Below are 16236 nucleotides of genomic sequence, written 5' to 3' on the forward strand. Positions count from 1 at the left end.
AGACAAAACCAGTGCCCTAATAGAACTTACATCCTGGCCAGAGGGACACACAATATATAAATCCACTGTGTTTGTGTGTAAAAAATTGAGTAGAAATAAGTGCAAGAAAGAAAAATAAAATCAGAATTAAGATAATGGGGGAAGGGTGGTACAGTCCTATATTAGATAAGACTGTAAGTTCTTATATCATTCAGAAGGATTAGAAAAAGGCAATGAATTGCAAATAACTGTACAAGGCAGATATAATATAAAACTCTCAGAAAAATGATTTTGAAAATAATTTACCATGTCAGCTAAACATCCTTTTATATATTTTTCTACTGATGAGTGGTTTGATAGGAACACCAACTATATTATTACGGAATTTTTACTTTTTCCTGATGTTGTCACTTCTAACCTCCCATCAATACCAAAATTATATACCTTTTGGTTATATCATTCTTACACAAAGGACATTGTGAAGGCCCTTTCTTCTGGTTGAGAAGTTTCAGCATACAAAATCTATAAATTATAACGAATGAAAAGAACTCAAGTTACATTCTTTTTTTTTGCAGAGAGAATATTCAAATAGCAAATAACAATGAGAAAATAATCTCTCAACTGCCCTTAAGAGCCATTTTAAAGGTAATGGCAGATGAATTACAACAGGTGGCTTTCTTTAATTGTTCTTAGATGCTGCATAAGAAGAAAACCAAACTACATAAGCAATAATCTATGAAAACTGAACTTATATCCATGTCTTTCTGTTATGATCAAATTAAACTTATTAAAAGTTAATATAGCATATTTAATGATATACTCATAATGATATACTCATAAGTATTTCAGGCTGCATAATCAGATGTAAATGGTTAAGTACTTCAGGTAAAACTATTATAATTAGTTTAAAAACTTAGTACCCCAATACAAAAGTTATAGTAATCAAGACAGTATGGTACTAGCAAAAAGACAGATTAACACATAGATAGAACAGAATGAAAGTATAAGTCATACATCTATGTTCAAGTGATTTTCAACAACAGCACCAAGACAATTAAATGGGAAAAGAATAATCTTAATAGTACTCGGACAACTAAATATCACATGCAAAAAGAAACATAGATTCCTACCTCACACAATACAGAAAAATTAACTTAAAACCGGTCACAGAAAAAAAAATAAAATGGGTCACAGAGCTAAATGCAAGAACTAAAGTATAAATGTTTGTGACCATGGGTTAAGCAATGATTTCTTAAATAAAGAAATGGCAAAAGCACAAGCAACCGAAGAAAAAAATGGGAATATCAAACTTAAAACTTTTGTGCTACAAATAATACCATGAAAAAACTGACAGGACAATTCACAGAACGAGAGAAAATATTTGTTAATTATACATTTGACAAGGGACTTGTATCCAGAATATATGAAGAACTCTTAAAACTCAATAAAAAAAAGAGACATAACCCAATTTAAAAATGGGCAAAGGATTTGAAGAGCCATTTTCTCCAAAGATAAACAAATGATCAATAAGCCCATGAAAAGCGACTTCTCTGGTGGTTTAATGGTTGCGAATCTGCTTGCCAATGCAGGGGACATGGATTCGATCCCCGGTCCAAGATGATCCCACATGCCATGAGGCAACTGAGCCCAAGTACCACAACTAGAGAGAAGCCCTCTCACTGCAACCAAGACCCGATATAGCCAAATAAATAAACATTTTTAAAAAGAGACAAAACAAAAAACTGAATTGTACACTTTAAATGGATGGATTTTATAGCATGTAAATTATATCTCAATAAGACATGTTTTAAAAAGAAAAACCTCAAAGCAGGAAGAAAACATGCTCATTTTTATAATTATAAGGCCCAACAGAATGTCTGTTGAGCCAGACACTTGTTGAACCAAGTTGTTCACCAAACACCTAAGAGCGAAGCAGGCTCACTCAGGCTTTTAGAATGGCTTGGGATCTAGAGCAACTGTTTTGGTTGTCTCAGACACTGAACATGGCTAAGAAGACTTTGATGATCATATGCAATGTGTTCAGAGTCAGCTTCCTTAATAAAGGAAACTACTGCTCCCATTGGCTGGTGGTGTCCATAAAGATCAACATTCCCTTAGGAAAAAGACAAAAGACCCAAAACAGAGTAGAGAGAAAAGGGAAGAGAGCAGTAGAAGCAGCGGCGGTGATTATTATTAAAAGCAGTGATTCACTCATACAACCAATATTTAATAAGTTAGGTATCATTCTAGATGCAAGAGATTCAGTGAAAAGGAAAATAAAACCCCTGCCATTATAAAGGACATGATACTATGGCAGGGGAGGTGAGTGGGGAAGGGATTAAAGAGAAGATACCAGGAAAGAAAAGATTATGGGAACTGAAAAGGCAGTGGGAATGGTGAGCCAGCACACTTAGAGAAGCACTTTTTACTGGCCATGTCCTTTAACATGCATTGTTCTGTCAACATAACCCTGAAGTATCTTCATTTTACAGTAGAGATTTGTCCCAGATCACACAGTAATCAAGTAAGTGGTAAAGGTGATATTGGATCTAGAAGTTAAATGTATTGCAATAGCAAAGCCCATGGCTTTTCCACCAGAGAAAGTAAATGTAGGTAGGTTTGGTCAAAGAGACCCAGGGGTCCTTCTACACCTCTACACCTATATAGGTGCTTGAACAACCATATTGCACTTGACAACATATAGGTTAGGAAATGGGGGTGTCAAAAAGCTAGCTGCTTTGTATAAAAAGTCCATTTAAACAGCCAAAACAGGGACTTCCCTGGAGGTCCAGTGGAGGAACTAACATCATATATGTTGGTGTGGTGTAGCCAAAAAATAAACTTTTTAATTAAAAAAAAAAAAGAGCCACAAAATAGAGGCTACCACTCCTTGAGAAGATGCAAATACTACCTGCACTCTACCATAATGGCTCTAGGAGGCATCAAAGCATCACACTGGCAAATGGCACAATTCAACAATTCAGAGTAGAAGTAGGGAGGTCATGCCCTTAACACAAGACTGCAGAATACAGTAGGGAAGCTATAAGATGATAAGCTAAGCTATAGATGATGTAGCCTGTACACAATTACACAAATAACACAGGAGAAGCAGATATGTAGAAATCAACCAAGATATGGGTTGCAATCTTTCTTTACGCTAGGAAAAGGACAGACGCATAAAAGTTATTAACTAAACTCAAAAGAGAAAATGAACTTGTACATGATTGGAAAGACTGAGGTAAGGAAAACACTGACAGATCAACAGAACACTGGCATGTCTTTCAGGGCTCAGATGAATTTATTAAACTCTGTTTTAGAGCTCTGGGGAATCTACGTGATACACTGATTAAATGAGAACACGTATACAAGTTCTACACAAGGTTCTCAATGAAAAGGTCTGAGACAAGTTCCGGGCTTCTTGGGTTTCTAAAGCCCAATGTTTAAAGAAAGGCAATACATTTTTTTTTTTTTTAAGGCAATACATTTTTAAAGCAAATGTAGTTATGTTTTCCAAAGGGCAGCTTCAGCTTTATAAGAAAAAGCTGATGGAGAATAGTAAAATCACAGTGCCACAAAACTAATTTGAGGGACTTCTCAGAGTACTTCTTTTTGAGCACATCTTTACCCTGAACAGTTGAACAAGTTATTAAAACTCATCTAATTTTGATTGCTTGTCCAAGTCTATCCTGGCAGGAAGTAAAGAATTTATAGTTTTAAGTCTAGGCAAAATAAAGGCAAGCTGAGTTTTGGCTATGTTCAGCTATACTGGGTGCCCTGGATTACTGTCAACAGAGCTAAGATAATGGACTAATATGGTCCCTTGTTAGAGGAAATAAAGACCCTGACAGCTCCATGGCTTAGCATCTCAGCATCCACTTACGTTGCTGGTCCCACCAAACCTTGTCAGTTTGGGTAATTAAGGCTCTTTTTTCTTGATCAAACCTCTGGTTTGTACTTTAGTTCCAACAATTAAGAAGCTATCTTTAGTTCTTCATCTGGGAGATTCTGCCTGACTTCCTTCCCAAGTATCACAGTTGTGGGTCAAGGCTCTTTGTCTCCTCGGGATGAGAATCCTACTGCTAACCCTCAACCTCCCGTGGCTGGGTCGCTGTTACTTTTCTTCCTTTGTAACTGCCACCCTGAACTTCTCATTTCTGCTGCTAGACTCCTGCAAGACTATGTTCATCTACTTGCTTGATTATCCATCTCTTGCCTACTTCTGGCCTTCTGACATCCCAACCTATTGCTACATTCCAGAATTCCCTGATTCTGCTGCTAAGTCGCTTCAGTTGTGTCCGACTCTGTGCGACCCCAGAGATGGCAGCCCACCAGGCTCCCCCGTCCCTGGGATCCTCCAGGCAAGAACACTGGAGTGGGTTGCCATTTCCTTCTCCAAAGCATGAAAGTGAAAAGTGAAAGTGAAGTCGCTCAGTCGTGTCCGACTCTTAGCAACCCCATGGACTGCAGCCTACCAGGCTCCTCCGTCCATGGGATTTTCCAGGCAAGAGTACTGAAGTGGGGTGCCATTGCCTTCTCCGAGAATTCCCTGATATCATGATCTAATGTATCTGGCCATGAAACCTCCCTGACACTGACTTACCACTTATCTGGATCTCCTCAGAAGACTTGCTTTACTTGGTCTTTCTGGTCTTTCAATCTCAGCCATCCTTGTTCTAGTCTCTCTTATTAATACTATCCTCCACATAAGTGTCTAGAAAGGTCACCATTTCAGAACACTGCTTCTTCAACTTTAATGTACATAAGAATCTCCTAGGGATCTTGTTCAAACGCACATTCTGATTCAGTAGGTTTGGGGTAAGGCTGAGATTCTAGGAAGTTCCCATGTGATGTGGTTGGTGCAGAGCCATGAGTCCCACTTTGAGCAGCCAATTTTCTAGAGCTGTGGTATCCAACACAGCTGCCACATGTGGCTACTGAGCACTTGAAATGTGGCCAGTCTGAACTAAGATGTATGTTAAATATGGAAAAACACAGGCTTTCAGAGACTTACCTCAAAAAAAGAATGTCAATTATCTCACTAACATTTTTATATCTTGAAATGATAAAATTTTAGCCATAACTGGATTAAAAATATATAACTATAGTTAATTTCACCTTAAAAAAAAACCTTTTAGTAGGGACTTTTCTAGTGTCCAGTGGTTAAGACTCCACACTTCCCCTGCAGGGGGAACTAAGTTCCATCCCTGGTCTGGGAACTAAGATACCACATGCCTTGGCACAGCAAAAAAAAAAAACCAAAATCTTTTAGTAATGTGGCTATAAGAAAATTTCAGTTAGATTTATGGCTCAGATTATATCCCTTTGGACCATGTGGTCTAGATCTTTCAAAAAGTACTATATATTTCATCTGTTGTTTAGAAACCACAAGCTAATGCAGGAATGACCTAACATTTTCTAAACTGCTACTACTGTACCTTTTATATATCTCAGGAAAGACTTCAGATCTACAGGCTTACTTGGTCAACAAAGCTGCTTTATTGTTAGCAATTAGAGCCCACCCTCAGAAAATCCAATTAATGCTTGGTGGTATTTTTCTGAGTTTTCTTTTCATATAGATCAAGGTGTTATTCAGACTTAAAATATGGCTGCCTTTTCTGCTTGTCATATCCTCCATATTAAGAACTGCGAGCCTTTTTCACTCTCCTCTAGTTAGCAACTTTATTTAACTTTCTCAGTCTCAACAGATGTCTTCACCTCCAACTTCACTGAGCTCAACTACCTCAACCACCCCTACTTCTATCTCAAAATCTTTCTATAGGATTAATTTCCTTTTCCTTCATTACTGTTCATAAATAACATTTCTCTTTCTTGCATCCCTTTTCTATTTCAATCCCTTCTGTCTCTTCTTGTACCTTCTCTGTTTTGCAAGTATCTCCCCTCTGAGGGCTCCTTTCTCTTCTAGTACAGCTCCTCTATACATAGAAAAAGTTAGTTTCTTTTTCCCGCACGTATTCTTTCTTCTCTTCATACCTCTACTCATATTGCTTCCTCTGCCTGTAAAACTGCCTTTTTCTACAAGCTCTCAAAAAAAAGAATGTTCATAATTTAATCTCTTCTTTACACACTACAATACTGTGTATTCATTATTCCAGGTGATAGGAAAGCATACAGGATATTTCAGAAAGATTCTTGTCAAACAACAGTGAAAGTCCCAGCATTTAAAAGGTTAGTCTTCAGCTCTCTGTAACCTTTTCTTTTCTTTACTTATTTTTGTGTGTGTAACCTTTTAAATACTGGGACTTTAAAATGTTGTTTTACAAAAGTATTGATCACAATTCCCTGGTAATCCAATAGTTAAGACTCTGCCTGCCAATGAAAGGGATATGGGTTTGACCCCTGGTCCAGGAAGATGCTACATGCCACAGGGCAACTAAACTGGTATCCCACTACTGAAACCCACCCACCAAAACAAGAGAAGCCACCACGAGAAGCCCATGTACCACAGCCAGAGAGTAGTCCCTGCTCGCCACAACTAGAGAAAGCCTGAGCACAGCAATGAAGACCCAGCACAGCCAAAAAAAATTAGAAAAACAAAGCTTCTTAAAAAAAAAAAATTGATCTACAAAAAAACTGCCCCTATACCACAGACAGTTTGAGAAGCTTCCCTTTAGAGGCCACAAAACTAAAAATTCTTGAAGCAGAGATAAAGCCTTGCTGCCTTGGCACCTGATCAAGGAGACAGGCCTGAGGAATGAGAAGGAAACTGCTGGGAAGAGAGTTAGGCCAGTGGGCTGTCCTGGGAAAGGCATGAGAGGCCATGGAAATGGCCTCTGGATCCTTCCTGGGACAGCTAAATAGCAAGAAGAAAGTAAGATTCAGAGGAAGGAAGGGGCTGGCCAGCTGGCAGCCTTGTGCTCAGAGGATATTCCTCCAAAGGGAACAAGTTTCCTCCAGTTTCAGCTAGTCCTTGTTATCCTTTTTTTCCAATAAATTTTTTTTCTTAATTTATTTATTTTTAGTTGAAGGATAATTGCTTTACAATATTGTGTTGGTTTCTGCCATACATCAACATGAATCGGTCATAGGTATACATATGTCACCTCCCTCTTGAATCTCCCTCTCATCTCATTATTCTCAAATCAGAAGTTTTTCAGGATTTTTTAGGTTATCGTAACATTCCAAGCTGATGAAAATTATGAACTGTCTTACCAGAAAATTGCACAGGCCCATAGTTTTTAATATAATTGAACTTAAAATTCAATATAATTCTAGGAAATTCAAGAAAACTATTCAGGAGTCCTAAGTTACAAACCCTTGAATTTGAAAATTTCTTATAGGATACTTAAGAAATTTGTAATTTCCCCCACCCCCGCCGGGGATGGAGGGGGAGGCAGGGGTGTTGAGGTAGGAGTGAAGAATACTTTGCATCATATAACCTTTTATGCTAGTAGACTCATTACCATGGACATAGCTTTCCCTTTCAATTAAAATAGACAAAAATACTTAAAAACAACTGGCATTCAGGGCAAGTCTCAATCATAGCTTAACATCAGGGAAAGGAGAAAACCCTGTTCTATAAAATTACCTACCAAACTTTTCCAAAATTCTTCTATCCAAGAAACATATTCATGGACTTCCCTGGTGTCCCAGTGGATAAGAATTTGCCTATCAATGCAGGAAAAACCAGTTCAATCCCTGTCTGGTAAGATTTCACATGTCACAGGGCAACTTAGCCTGTGTGCTACAATTACTGAGCCTGCGCATCCTACAGCCCATGCTCCAAAAACAAGAAAAGCCACTGCAATGAGAAGCCTGCACATGGTAACTAGAGAGTAGCCCCCATTCACTGCAATAGAGAAAGCCCAAAGTGCAGCAACAAAGATCCAGTGCAGCCAAAACAAATAAATAACTACAAGGAAAAAAAAAAAAGAAAAAAACCCCAACTGGCTTTAAAAAAAAAGGAAACATCCATTCCAAAGGAGAAGATCCTTAAAAATATAACTTGAATCACTGGTATGAATGAATTTCAGCCTAAATATAAACTGATATCAGATTCTCTATTTTCACAAGGATTATGAAGCAGGCAAACACTGAACCTTAGAGGTCAGAGAGCAGAAGGACATCTAGAAATGAACAGAAAAGAGAAAACTGGGACAGTTGAAACACAATTTGCTAATTTCACAATTGCCTGCAATCTGCTTCCACCCTTGGATACAAAAAACAAACAGCTCTTCAAAGTGATTTCATATCCCACTAGATAAATGTGCCAATATTTTACTTCAAACTATGGCTACAAGCAACTTACAATTCTTTTCCACATAACTGAAGAAGCTAAAGCTTCAGTAGTTGTTTTCTGTATTATGAAGAATAAGTACAAAAGCTAATGATAGAGCCACATAAAACATTCAAACTTACTTGCAAAATATGTGGTCACACTTTGTAGAGACAGGCTCTCTGATCAACTCCAGACTAGAAAGGTGGGGGGGCGGGGGGGAAGAAAATAAACAAAGGTCAATAATTCATTTAAAAATAAGTGTATTCTGGGGTACATTAACCCTGGCAATCCAGTGGTTAAGACTCCGCGCTTCCAATGCAGGGGACTTGGGTTTGATTCCTGGTTGGGAACTAGGTAAGATTCCACAAGCCGTGCAGCGCGGCCAAAAAACAGATAAGGACTTTTTTAGCATAAACATGAAACTATTATTACACCTAAAAAATAATTTCCTTATCATCATCTAATACACAACTCTAATGTTCCAATTTCCTTCACTGTCTCATAAAAATTTAATCATTACACCCATTTAAATCAGGATCCAAACAAGATACCCATCCTGCATTTGGTGGATACGTCTCAAGTTTCTTTTAATCTACAGACTTCTCTTTTCCTTCCTTGTCATTTATTTTAAAAACTAGGTCATTTGACCTGTAGAATTTCCCAAATTCTGGATTTTGCTGATTATAACGCTATAATATGGTTTAACTTGTCCCTCTAACCTCCATTTCCTATAAATGAGGCTGATCAAAACCAGTTTCAATTTTTGGCAAGAACACTTTACAGATGGTTCTGTGTACTTTTATTACATCACTGCAGGAGGTACATGATGTTTGGTTTGTGATTACTTTTTAAGAACAGTGTAAAAAACACTCACTGAAGAAAATTCAGAAAACAATAAACTTAGAAAAATACAGTCTCCAGAAAAGAAAATATATCATCCGAATTCCCATCCCTGCCCATCTAACCACAAGATTTCAAGGTGCTCCTGAGATTAATTCATTTAACAATTTATTAAGTATTTATTGTGCTCCTCCTATGTGCAAGTACTGCTGCCGGAGATAGAAATACAGCAGCAAACAAAATAAAGACTGCCCTCATAGAACTTACATTCTAGCTGTGGTAGATAGTTGGTTGAGAAACAAAGATATATGGGAATAGTGCTAAAAAGAAAAATAAACCAGGATAAGGGGAAAGGGGATGCAGTGTGTTGGGGGGAGGGGTGTATACACAAGGTGGTCAAAAAAGGTCTCATGAAAGGGTGACACTGGTGGACAGCTGAGCTATGTGAGGAAACCAGTTGTGCAAAGGTTGGAAGAACATTTCAGCAGGGAGAGCAGAGAAGAAAGTCTCTGAGCAGGACCATGCCCAGGGTTTTTGAAGGACAGCGAGTAGGCCAGGGGCCAGGATGGAATGATTAAGGGGGAGATACTAGTGGAAGAGGTCAGAGAGGTAGCTGGGAACCTGAGTAGGGAGGGACTGTTTTAAGTCTCTGGTGTTTACTCTGAATGACAGCTTCAGAAACTGATTTTTGGTAAAGTTCAATAAAGGCATCAAAGAACAGATAACAACCTGTGTGTGTGATAGGAATGTGGCTTGTCAAATATTTAACATTTTAGAAAGGGATGACAAGAAAAGCTGGGGGACAATAGTCTCTTGTGAAAGGTTCGGTAACATAACTCTTACAATCATGGGGTTTGTGACGCAGCATAGGGCAATGAAATGAAAAATACTAGAGTAAGTCAGAAGACTGGGTTTCTACTGCAATTCTCTTTATTGGCAGAGTGATCTCAGGCCAACCCCTCTACCTGAACCTCAGTTTCCTTCTCGGTCACCCACTCTACCAGTCTCTTAAGGCTATTGTGAGAACAAAAGTAAATGCTACTTGGGAAAATGTTTACAACCTGAGATGATCTGTACCAATGTTAGTATTATTATTAGGACTGAATGTGATTTTAAGAAGAAAAACAACTGGACAAAGAGAACTCTGATTTGTTACCAAATCATTATTCCTCAGATAGGCTAGATAGCAAAAGAAATTCTCAGTAAAAGAGAAATTGGATTTAGCTATGATACCAGATGGCTTTCATTCTCACCACTGACTCAATTTTGAAATAATTATATTTCAGTATGGTAATTAAAAACTAAGCTATACAAACATACTGTAAACACAAACTTTGAAAAGATGAAAATTCCAATATGTAAAAAGGTAATGACTGTTGAAGGAAAAGCCTGGAGAATGGGAATGAAAGAAAAATAATTTAAATGTTTTCTTCTAGGTCATGATGAGAGCAAATGTTTACTATAAAAGTGATTCAAATTTTTTAAACACTCTTCAAACCTGGAAATATTTTAGGCCTACTCCTACATTTTGAATGTAAATTACTAACTACAACTTGAGCTTCCAACACGGTAAATGATTGGAAAAAGCAGCTAGGTTAGGTTCGAAATACAACCATACCACCCACTAGGATACACACTTTTTAGCAAACTCCTCTGAAAGTCAAATAATTTATATATTCATGTAAAAAGTTAGAAAGAAATACCAATTATCAGAAATAAATGCCAATAGTGACTCAGAGGCCAGCAGAAGCAATTTCAGCTTGAGACCTCAAAGAAGATGGAAACCTACCCTACAGCTAACATAAGTAATACTGTTTCCAGTCACAATCAGGAATCATTTATTAAAATATAGCTGAAAATTGTAGTTCTGGGCAATGTTTAAAAAAAAAAAAAGAACTAAATATGATTCCCATCCTAGAATTCCCCACTTAAATGAGTTTAAGGTTTAACAACAACCAAGAATAGCTTTAGTTTAAAAACTCATGTCTATGTCTTATAGAAAACAGATTGAAAAAATAAAAAAGGAGCTGGAAAATACACAATAATTGACTGAAAATAAAATTTAACATTAACTTTCATTCTCACGTCTTTAATTTTTACTTTATCTGAGATTTTTAATTGATGGATTAATTTGCCAGAATGAGAAAGAATATTACATAATATTATGATTGGGTCTCACGGAAATGTAAAGTAAATGGACCCAAATGCCATATTATTAAGGACTTTTTGATCACTCTTTGTAATTATCATGAGTAAGTCTTATGCTCTTTCAAAAGCAATTTTTCCCCAATTGTCATTTCCTCCTTCCCTGGCTCTGATGGTTCATAAATTTGGCTGTAAAGCTCATTCAGCTTGGGTTCTTGTTTAGCTGAAATGTTGAGGGGCAGGAAAGCAGAAGGTAGGTTACTTATAAATCTTGTTTCTCTCTGAAAACACAACTTGCATTTTATTTCATATTATTTTCTTGATTCCAAATATGAAAAACAACTTTCATGAAGCACAAATGAAAGGTGCAACTTTCCAGATTATTTTTTGAGTAATATTCACCGCTATCACCATATTAAAAAACTCAACTATATCAAAGAACCTATTTAGTTTATTAACACCTTCAACAAATGTTGACTGAGTGGCTATTATGTCCCAAATGCTGTTCTAACTACTGATGATATCAAGTAAATAAAACAAAAACCTCAGCCCAGAGTTTATATTCTGTGGTGGCTGAGAAAAAGGATAAATTATACAGAATGTCAGGTAGTAATGAGTTACGAAAAAATTAAGCATTATGGAGGAAAGGGGGATAAAGAGTATGTTGGGGGTGGGAATGTTTCAATTTCAAATTAACACTGTCCGCCTCTTTGAAAGATGATATTTCCATCAGGATTTGTGAGCCACGCAATTACCAGGGGAAGAACGTTCGTTGTAGGCAGAGGGAGCAGCAAGCAAAAAAGCTCAGACACAGGAGAATGTTTGAAGATCAGTGAAGAGGACAGAATGACCAGAGAATAAGAGGAGAGAGGGTAGTCAGTAAACTTTCTAAATTTCCTTTCTGGCTTTTCACCAAGAAATTCTGAGGTATGGTTTTTAATTTATTTTGTAGATTTATTTTAATTTATGTAATAGATTTAAGAGATACCATTGAGATCATTTAGCCTGTGGTGCATAACCTTTGTTGTACCATTGACCCCTCTCGGCAGCTGATAAAAGCTCATGAACCCCCTTCTCACAGTAATGTCTTTAAATATATAAAATACAAAATATAAAATTACATTAAGAAACTATATAGGGGAAAAAAAAAGAAGACACTATATAGGAATATAGCTCTATCTATAGGCCTCCAAGGGTCGTGGAGGGTAAGTTAAGAGCTCCTGAATCCACACAAGATACCTTTCTGGGGTTGAAAAAAATGTTCCATACCTTGACTGGGTTACAAAGATACATACACTTACCCAAAGACAAAGACTTGTACACTTATGTTTTCTGCATTTCACTGTATGTAAATTATAAGCCTTTAAAATTCTAGTCCCCTCCTTATGTTGTAGATGAAGAAAAACAAAGGTTCACTCATAATGTCTAAGACTGGGGAGGGGCACGATAGGATTGGGGGGGTGAGAGGTGTAAGACAGACTACAAGGATGTATTACATTGGGATGGCCAAAAAGTTTGTTTGTGTTTTTCCATACCACCCTACAGGAAAACTGAATGAAGTTTTTGGCCAAACCAATACAACATGGGGAATATAGTCGATCTTTCATAATAACTGTAAATGGAGAGCAATCTTTAAAAATTATATAAAAAATAAAAATTGTTAAATAAATAAAGAGGTACAAAAGTCAAAGAAACTTGCTAAAGGTTTTGAGGACTTGCAGTATTCTCATTTAAATATACAGGGCTAATTTCAGCCAAAAGTTCTCCCAGGACATACCCACTCACTGACATCAAGCATTCGTGATTTTATTTTCCCTTTATCAATTAAGTCCATTCCAAGTGCTCAAGCTGGTTATGGAGCTGGATGAAAAGTCCAAATATCACTTAAGCTAAACCAGATCCCTGGTTCTACATTGATAGAACCAGTCAAGACAATTTGTGGACATTCAAGACAGGGAGCTGTGTGTGCTGAGGTGACAGGAAAAAAGGGAAAGGGAGAGCCCAAGTGAAGAAAATGGAGAAATTTCCTATATTCTTAAAGGTCTTCAGCTAAGAAAAGCAGCAACTTTAATAGCTTAATCTTAACAGACATAACAATTTTTTTTCTCCTTACCATCTTAAGGTCAATTCAATTCATTTGCATAGGATATAGTGGATATACAAGAAGAATTTCAAATTAATAAACTTTCAACTTACCATATTGGACACTCTAAGATTTTCTGCATAGCATTAAGGACATTTTGTACTTCCTCAACATGATCCACAGATAAATCCATTTCTTCCTGTTCCAATGAACTACATAAATCACTTTAAAAGGGTTATATAAACAGCAGTTTAGTTTCATTAAGTGATATTTAAGATTGGAATGCTTTAGAATCAGACCATAGAACTAATGACCAAAGCCTTATTTTTAAAAAAATTCTAAACGTTTTGTGTAATTAAGACCATTTCAATTCTGTTTGTGCACATCTAGCCTCCAACCATTTCCTTTTGATTTTTTTCGTTCTCCAAGAAAGGGAAAGCCACAGTGGGATGACTGACTGGGTGAGTGGTGGTACCCTCCTATCTCTCCAATCATCACAGTTGTTTTCTTTCTATCCCTTAAAATAAAAATCAACACCAACCAACGCTCCTATCCCTGTCCTTCCCCCGATTTTCCCACTGGCCTACACTGAGGATTCTCCTCAGGCACTTCGGTACCAGCAGCATCTGGGCCTACGGAGGCTCCTCCCTCTACTTCCTTCTGGCCCCTTCACAGAAACTCACAAGAATCCAGCTCTTAAGGGCTCTGCCTCGTACAAAGTCCTTTCTCCTCCTCTTCCCAGATACATTCCTGCCCCCGTTTTCCCTCAGGGTCCCTTTCTCAAATATACCAGCTCGTCTTTTTATACCATGTTGTCCCCCTCAGGACCCATCAGGATTCCCCCAAGGACACACCCTGCCCTCGCCCTTATCATCTGCACCTCCCCCAGATCCCGTGACATACAAACAGCCCCTCTCCCCACGACTTCCACAGATTCAACGTCTTAGGCTTCTCAGGTTCCACCTTCCGCCCGCCCCCCACCCGATAACAGCCGTCTTGCTCGCCTTCAGGAGTCACCTCTCCCCGGCTCTCCCCACACCTGTTTACTGCCCCAGAACACCCCACGGGCCGCTCTCCCTTCCCCACGGTTCTCTCACCTTTTACCCAGAACAAGAGATCCGGGCTTCCTGGACCCAGAGGCCCACTTCTCTGAAAAAGCCCCGGGACAGTCCTCGGTCCAGCGAGCTCACACCGCGCAGTCGCAGTTTCAACTAATCCGTAATTCCCGCGCTTTATTGTTGCCACGGAAACCAGCTGCTGCCGCTAGCTAGAGCCTCTCAGAACGCGAGAACCGGACACGTAACCGAAGGGCGGAGCAGAAAGTGCTGAGTCTCTCAGGGGCTCCCGATTGGTCATCCATTCTTTCCCTCTTTACGTAATTAGAAAGAGACGGAAGAGGCCAAGTTCTCCCGGAGTTTTTCTAATAGGCGCCCTCCCTCTCACTTCTACGCTTCCAGTTGAGGGTTATAACGTCACAGTGATTGCCGTACTAACGTCGAGATCGCTCCCTGGAGCCCGAATATGAGCTCATGATAGTGCCTAAAACAGTCGCAGGAAGAGGCCCAGCACCCTCACCCTTTCCGCCGCAATGGGAGTGTCAAGTTTAGGTAAATAATAGGGTTGTGAGGGAAAAACTACGATTTCCAGCATGCATTGCGGATCGAAAGGCCTTGGCCACAGTGTTCCTTGGAAACTGTAGTCTTATGGAGAGGAACTTCCGATACGGGAGGCAGACACGAGTCTAACGACAACTCAGTTGATAAACTGAAGAGCTCCGCGCGCTTATGCATGTCAACAGATATGGACTGGAGTGTTATGTTTTCGTATGTCGAGAGTGGATAATAGGCTAAAGAACCTACAAGTCCTAGTAAGACTACAGTCCCCATCCAGCCCTGCGAGTCTCCAGCAAGTCGTCCTCTAAGGTCGGTGACCTAAAGAAATGCAACGGGCCCGTTTTTTACCTGGGAAGGGGAAATCATCCGGGGCCCCGGCCCACGGCTGCGCACTCGCAGTTCCGCCCCTTTGCCCCGTGTTTGTTATTGTTGTGAGGGTCAAGCTCCTCCTGCCCCGCCCCCGCCAACTTATCTTCGACCAATCAGTGGGGCTGTAGTTTTGAAGGACACTTGGTAAGAACCAATCATCTTGTCGAAAACTCAGAGAACCTGGGGACTAGGCCCTGTCTCTGTCCGCCATGTTAGATTCACCCCGCAGGAATAGCAGCGGAGCTGGCAGCGAACGGTTCTTGCATTGGCCTCCGGCAGGCGCCCCCCGGGGGCGGGAAGCTGGTAAGGAAACAACTGCGGTTACCTAGGGGTGGTGTCACGTCTCACCGAGAGGACTTGGGGAAGTTTATGGGAGGAAGCCTCCAAAGGAGAAGGGCGACTTCTTCCGTGACTTGGACAACCTATCTTTCAGTGACCTGATGGGAGATCCGTTCGTGTTCTGAGGGGCCGAGGGGGCGGATACCACAGGAGGGACGGAGGGTCCGTGGTTCAGAACGCCTAGCTTCTGGTGAAGGACCCCAATACTCCCCAGGACAAAAAAGGCCTGGGCAAAGGAAACGAGAGAGTTCTCAGGGGGTGGTGACACTCTCTTGGGGACAAGGAGTGCTAGGAAACGATAACTGGAAGACTAGGATGAAGTCTGCAAGGAAAAAAAAAGATGACATTGCCCACACAGCCTCCTCACTCCCCCTCATCCCACTTTTGGGGAACCTCATAAGGAAGTCTTCTTGTTCAGGGACCTCTGGTATTGGAAGGGCACCGTTTTTCCTTTTTATTGAACACACAGCTTTCAGGTCACATTTTAACTCCAGGATAGGCCTCAGGTGGAGACAGTAATCAAAGCTCAGGTTCCAGGTCAACTTCATTAAAGGGATGTTTGAGATCCTGGAAAAATCGACTTAAAGGAAAAGCTGACTTGTGCCAGGGGAAGCTGAGCCAGAACATGAATT

At 39.5% G+C, this 16236-nt stretch overlaps 2 protein-coding genes across 10 annotated transcripts in view; one reads left to right on the forward strand and one right to left on the reverse strand.

The window, feature by feature from the left end:
- Window positions 1-14690, reverse strand: part of BRCA1 (BRCA1 DNA repair associated) — a 68834-nt gene extending 54144 nt beyond the window's left edge. For 2 of the 4 annotated variants that reach the window (XM_043904733.1, XM_043904730.1), the window contains exons 1-4: window positions 14381-14690; window positions 13397-13507; window positions 8356-8409; window positions 424-501 (exon numbers count right to left, since the gene is read on the reverse strand). In XM_043904733.1, coding sequence (XP_043760668.1) covers window positions 424-501; window positions 8356-8409; window positions 13397-13476 — 212 coding nt within the window. In that variant the 5' untranslated portion in view covers window positions 13477-13507; window positions 14381-14690. The remainder of the gene's footprint in view (window positions 1-423; window positions 502-8355; window positions 8410-13396; window positions 13508-14380) is intronic. The other 2 variants (XM_043904732.1, XM_043904731.1) reach the window with 2 other exon arrangements.
- Window positions 14691-14764: 74 nt separating this feature from the next.
- NBR1 (NBR1 autophagy cargo receptor) overlaps window positions 14765-16236 on the forward strand; it is a 28795-nt gene continuing 27323 nt past the window's right edge. For 3 of the 6 annotated variants that reach the window (XM_043904734.1, XM_043904737.1, XM_043904738.1), the window contains exon 1: window positions 15225-15568. The gene's annotated coding sequence lies outside the window, so the exon portion shown is untranslated. The other 3 variants (XM_043904739.1, XM_043904736.1, XM_043904735.1) reach the window with 2 other exon arrangements.

This window comes from Cervus elaphus, chromosome 5 (assembly GCF_910594005.1).
Source record: "Cervus elaphus chromosome 5, mCerEla1.1, whole genome shotgun sequence".
In the NCBI taxonomy this organism is placed as follows: Eukaryota; Metazoa; Chordata; class Mammalia; order Artiodactyla; family Cervidae; genus Cervus; species Cervus elaphus.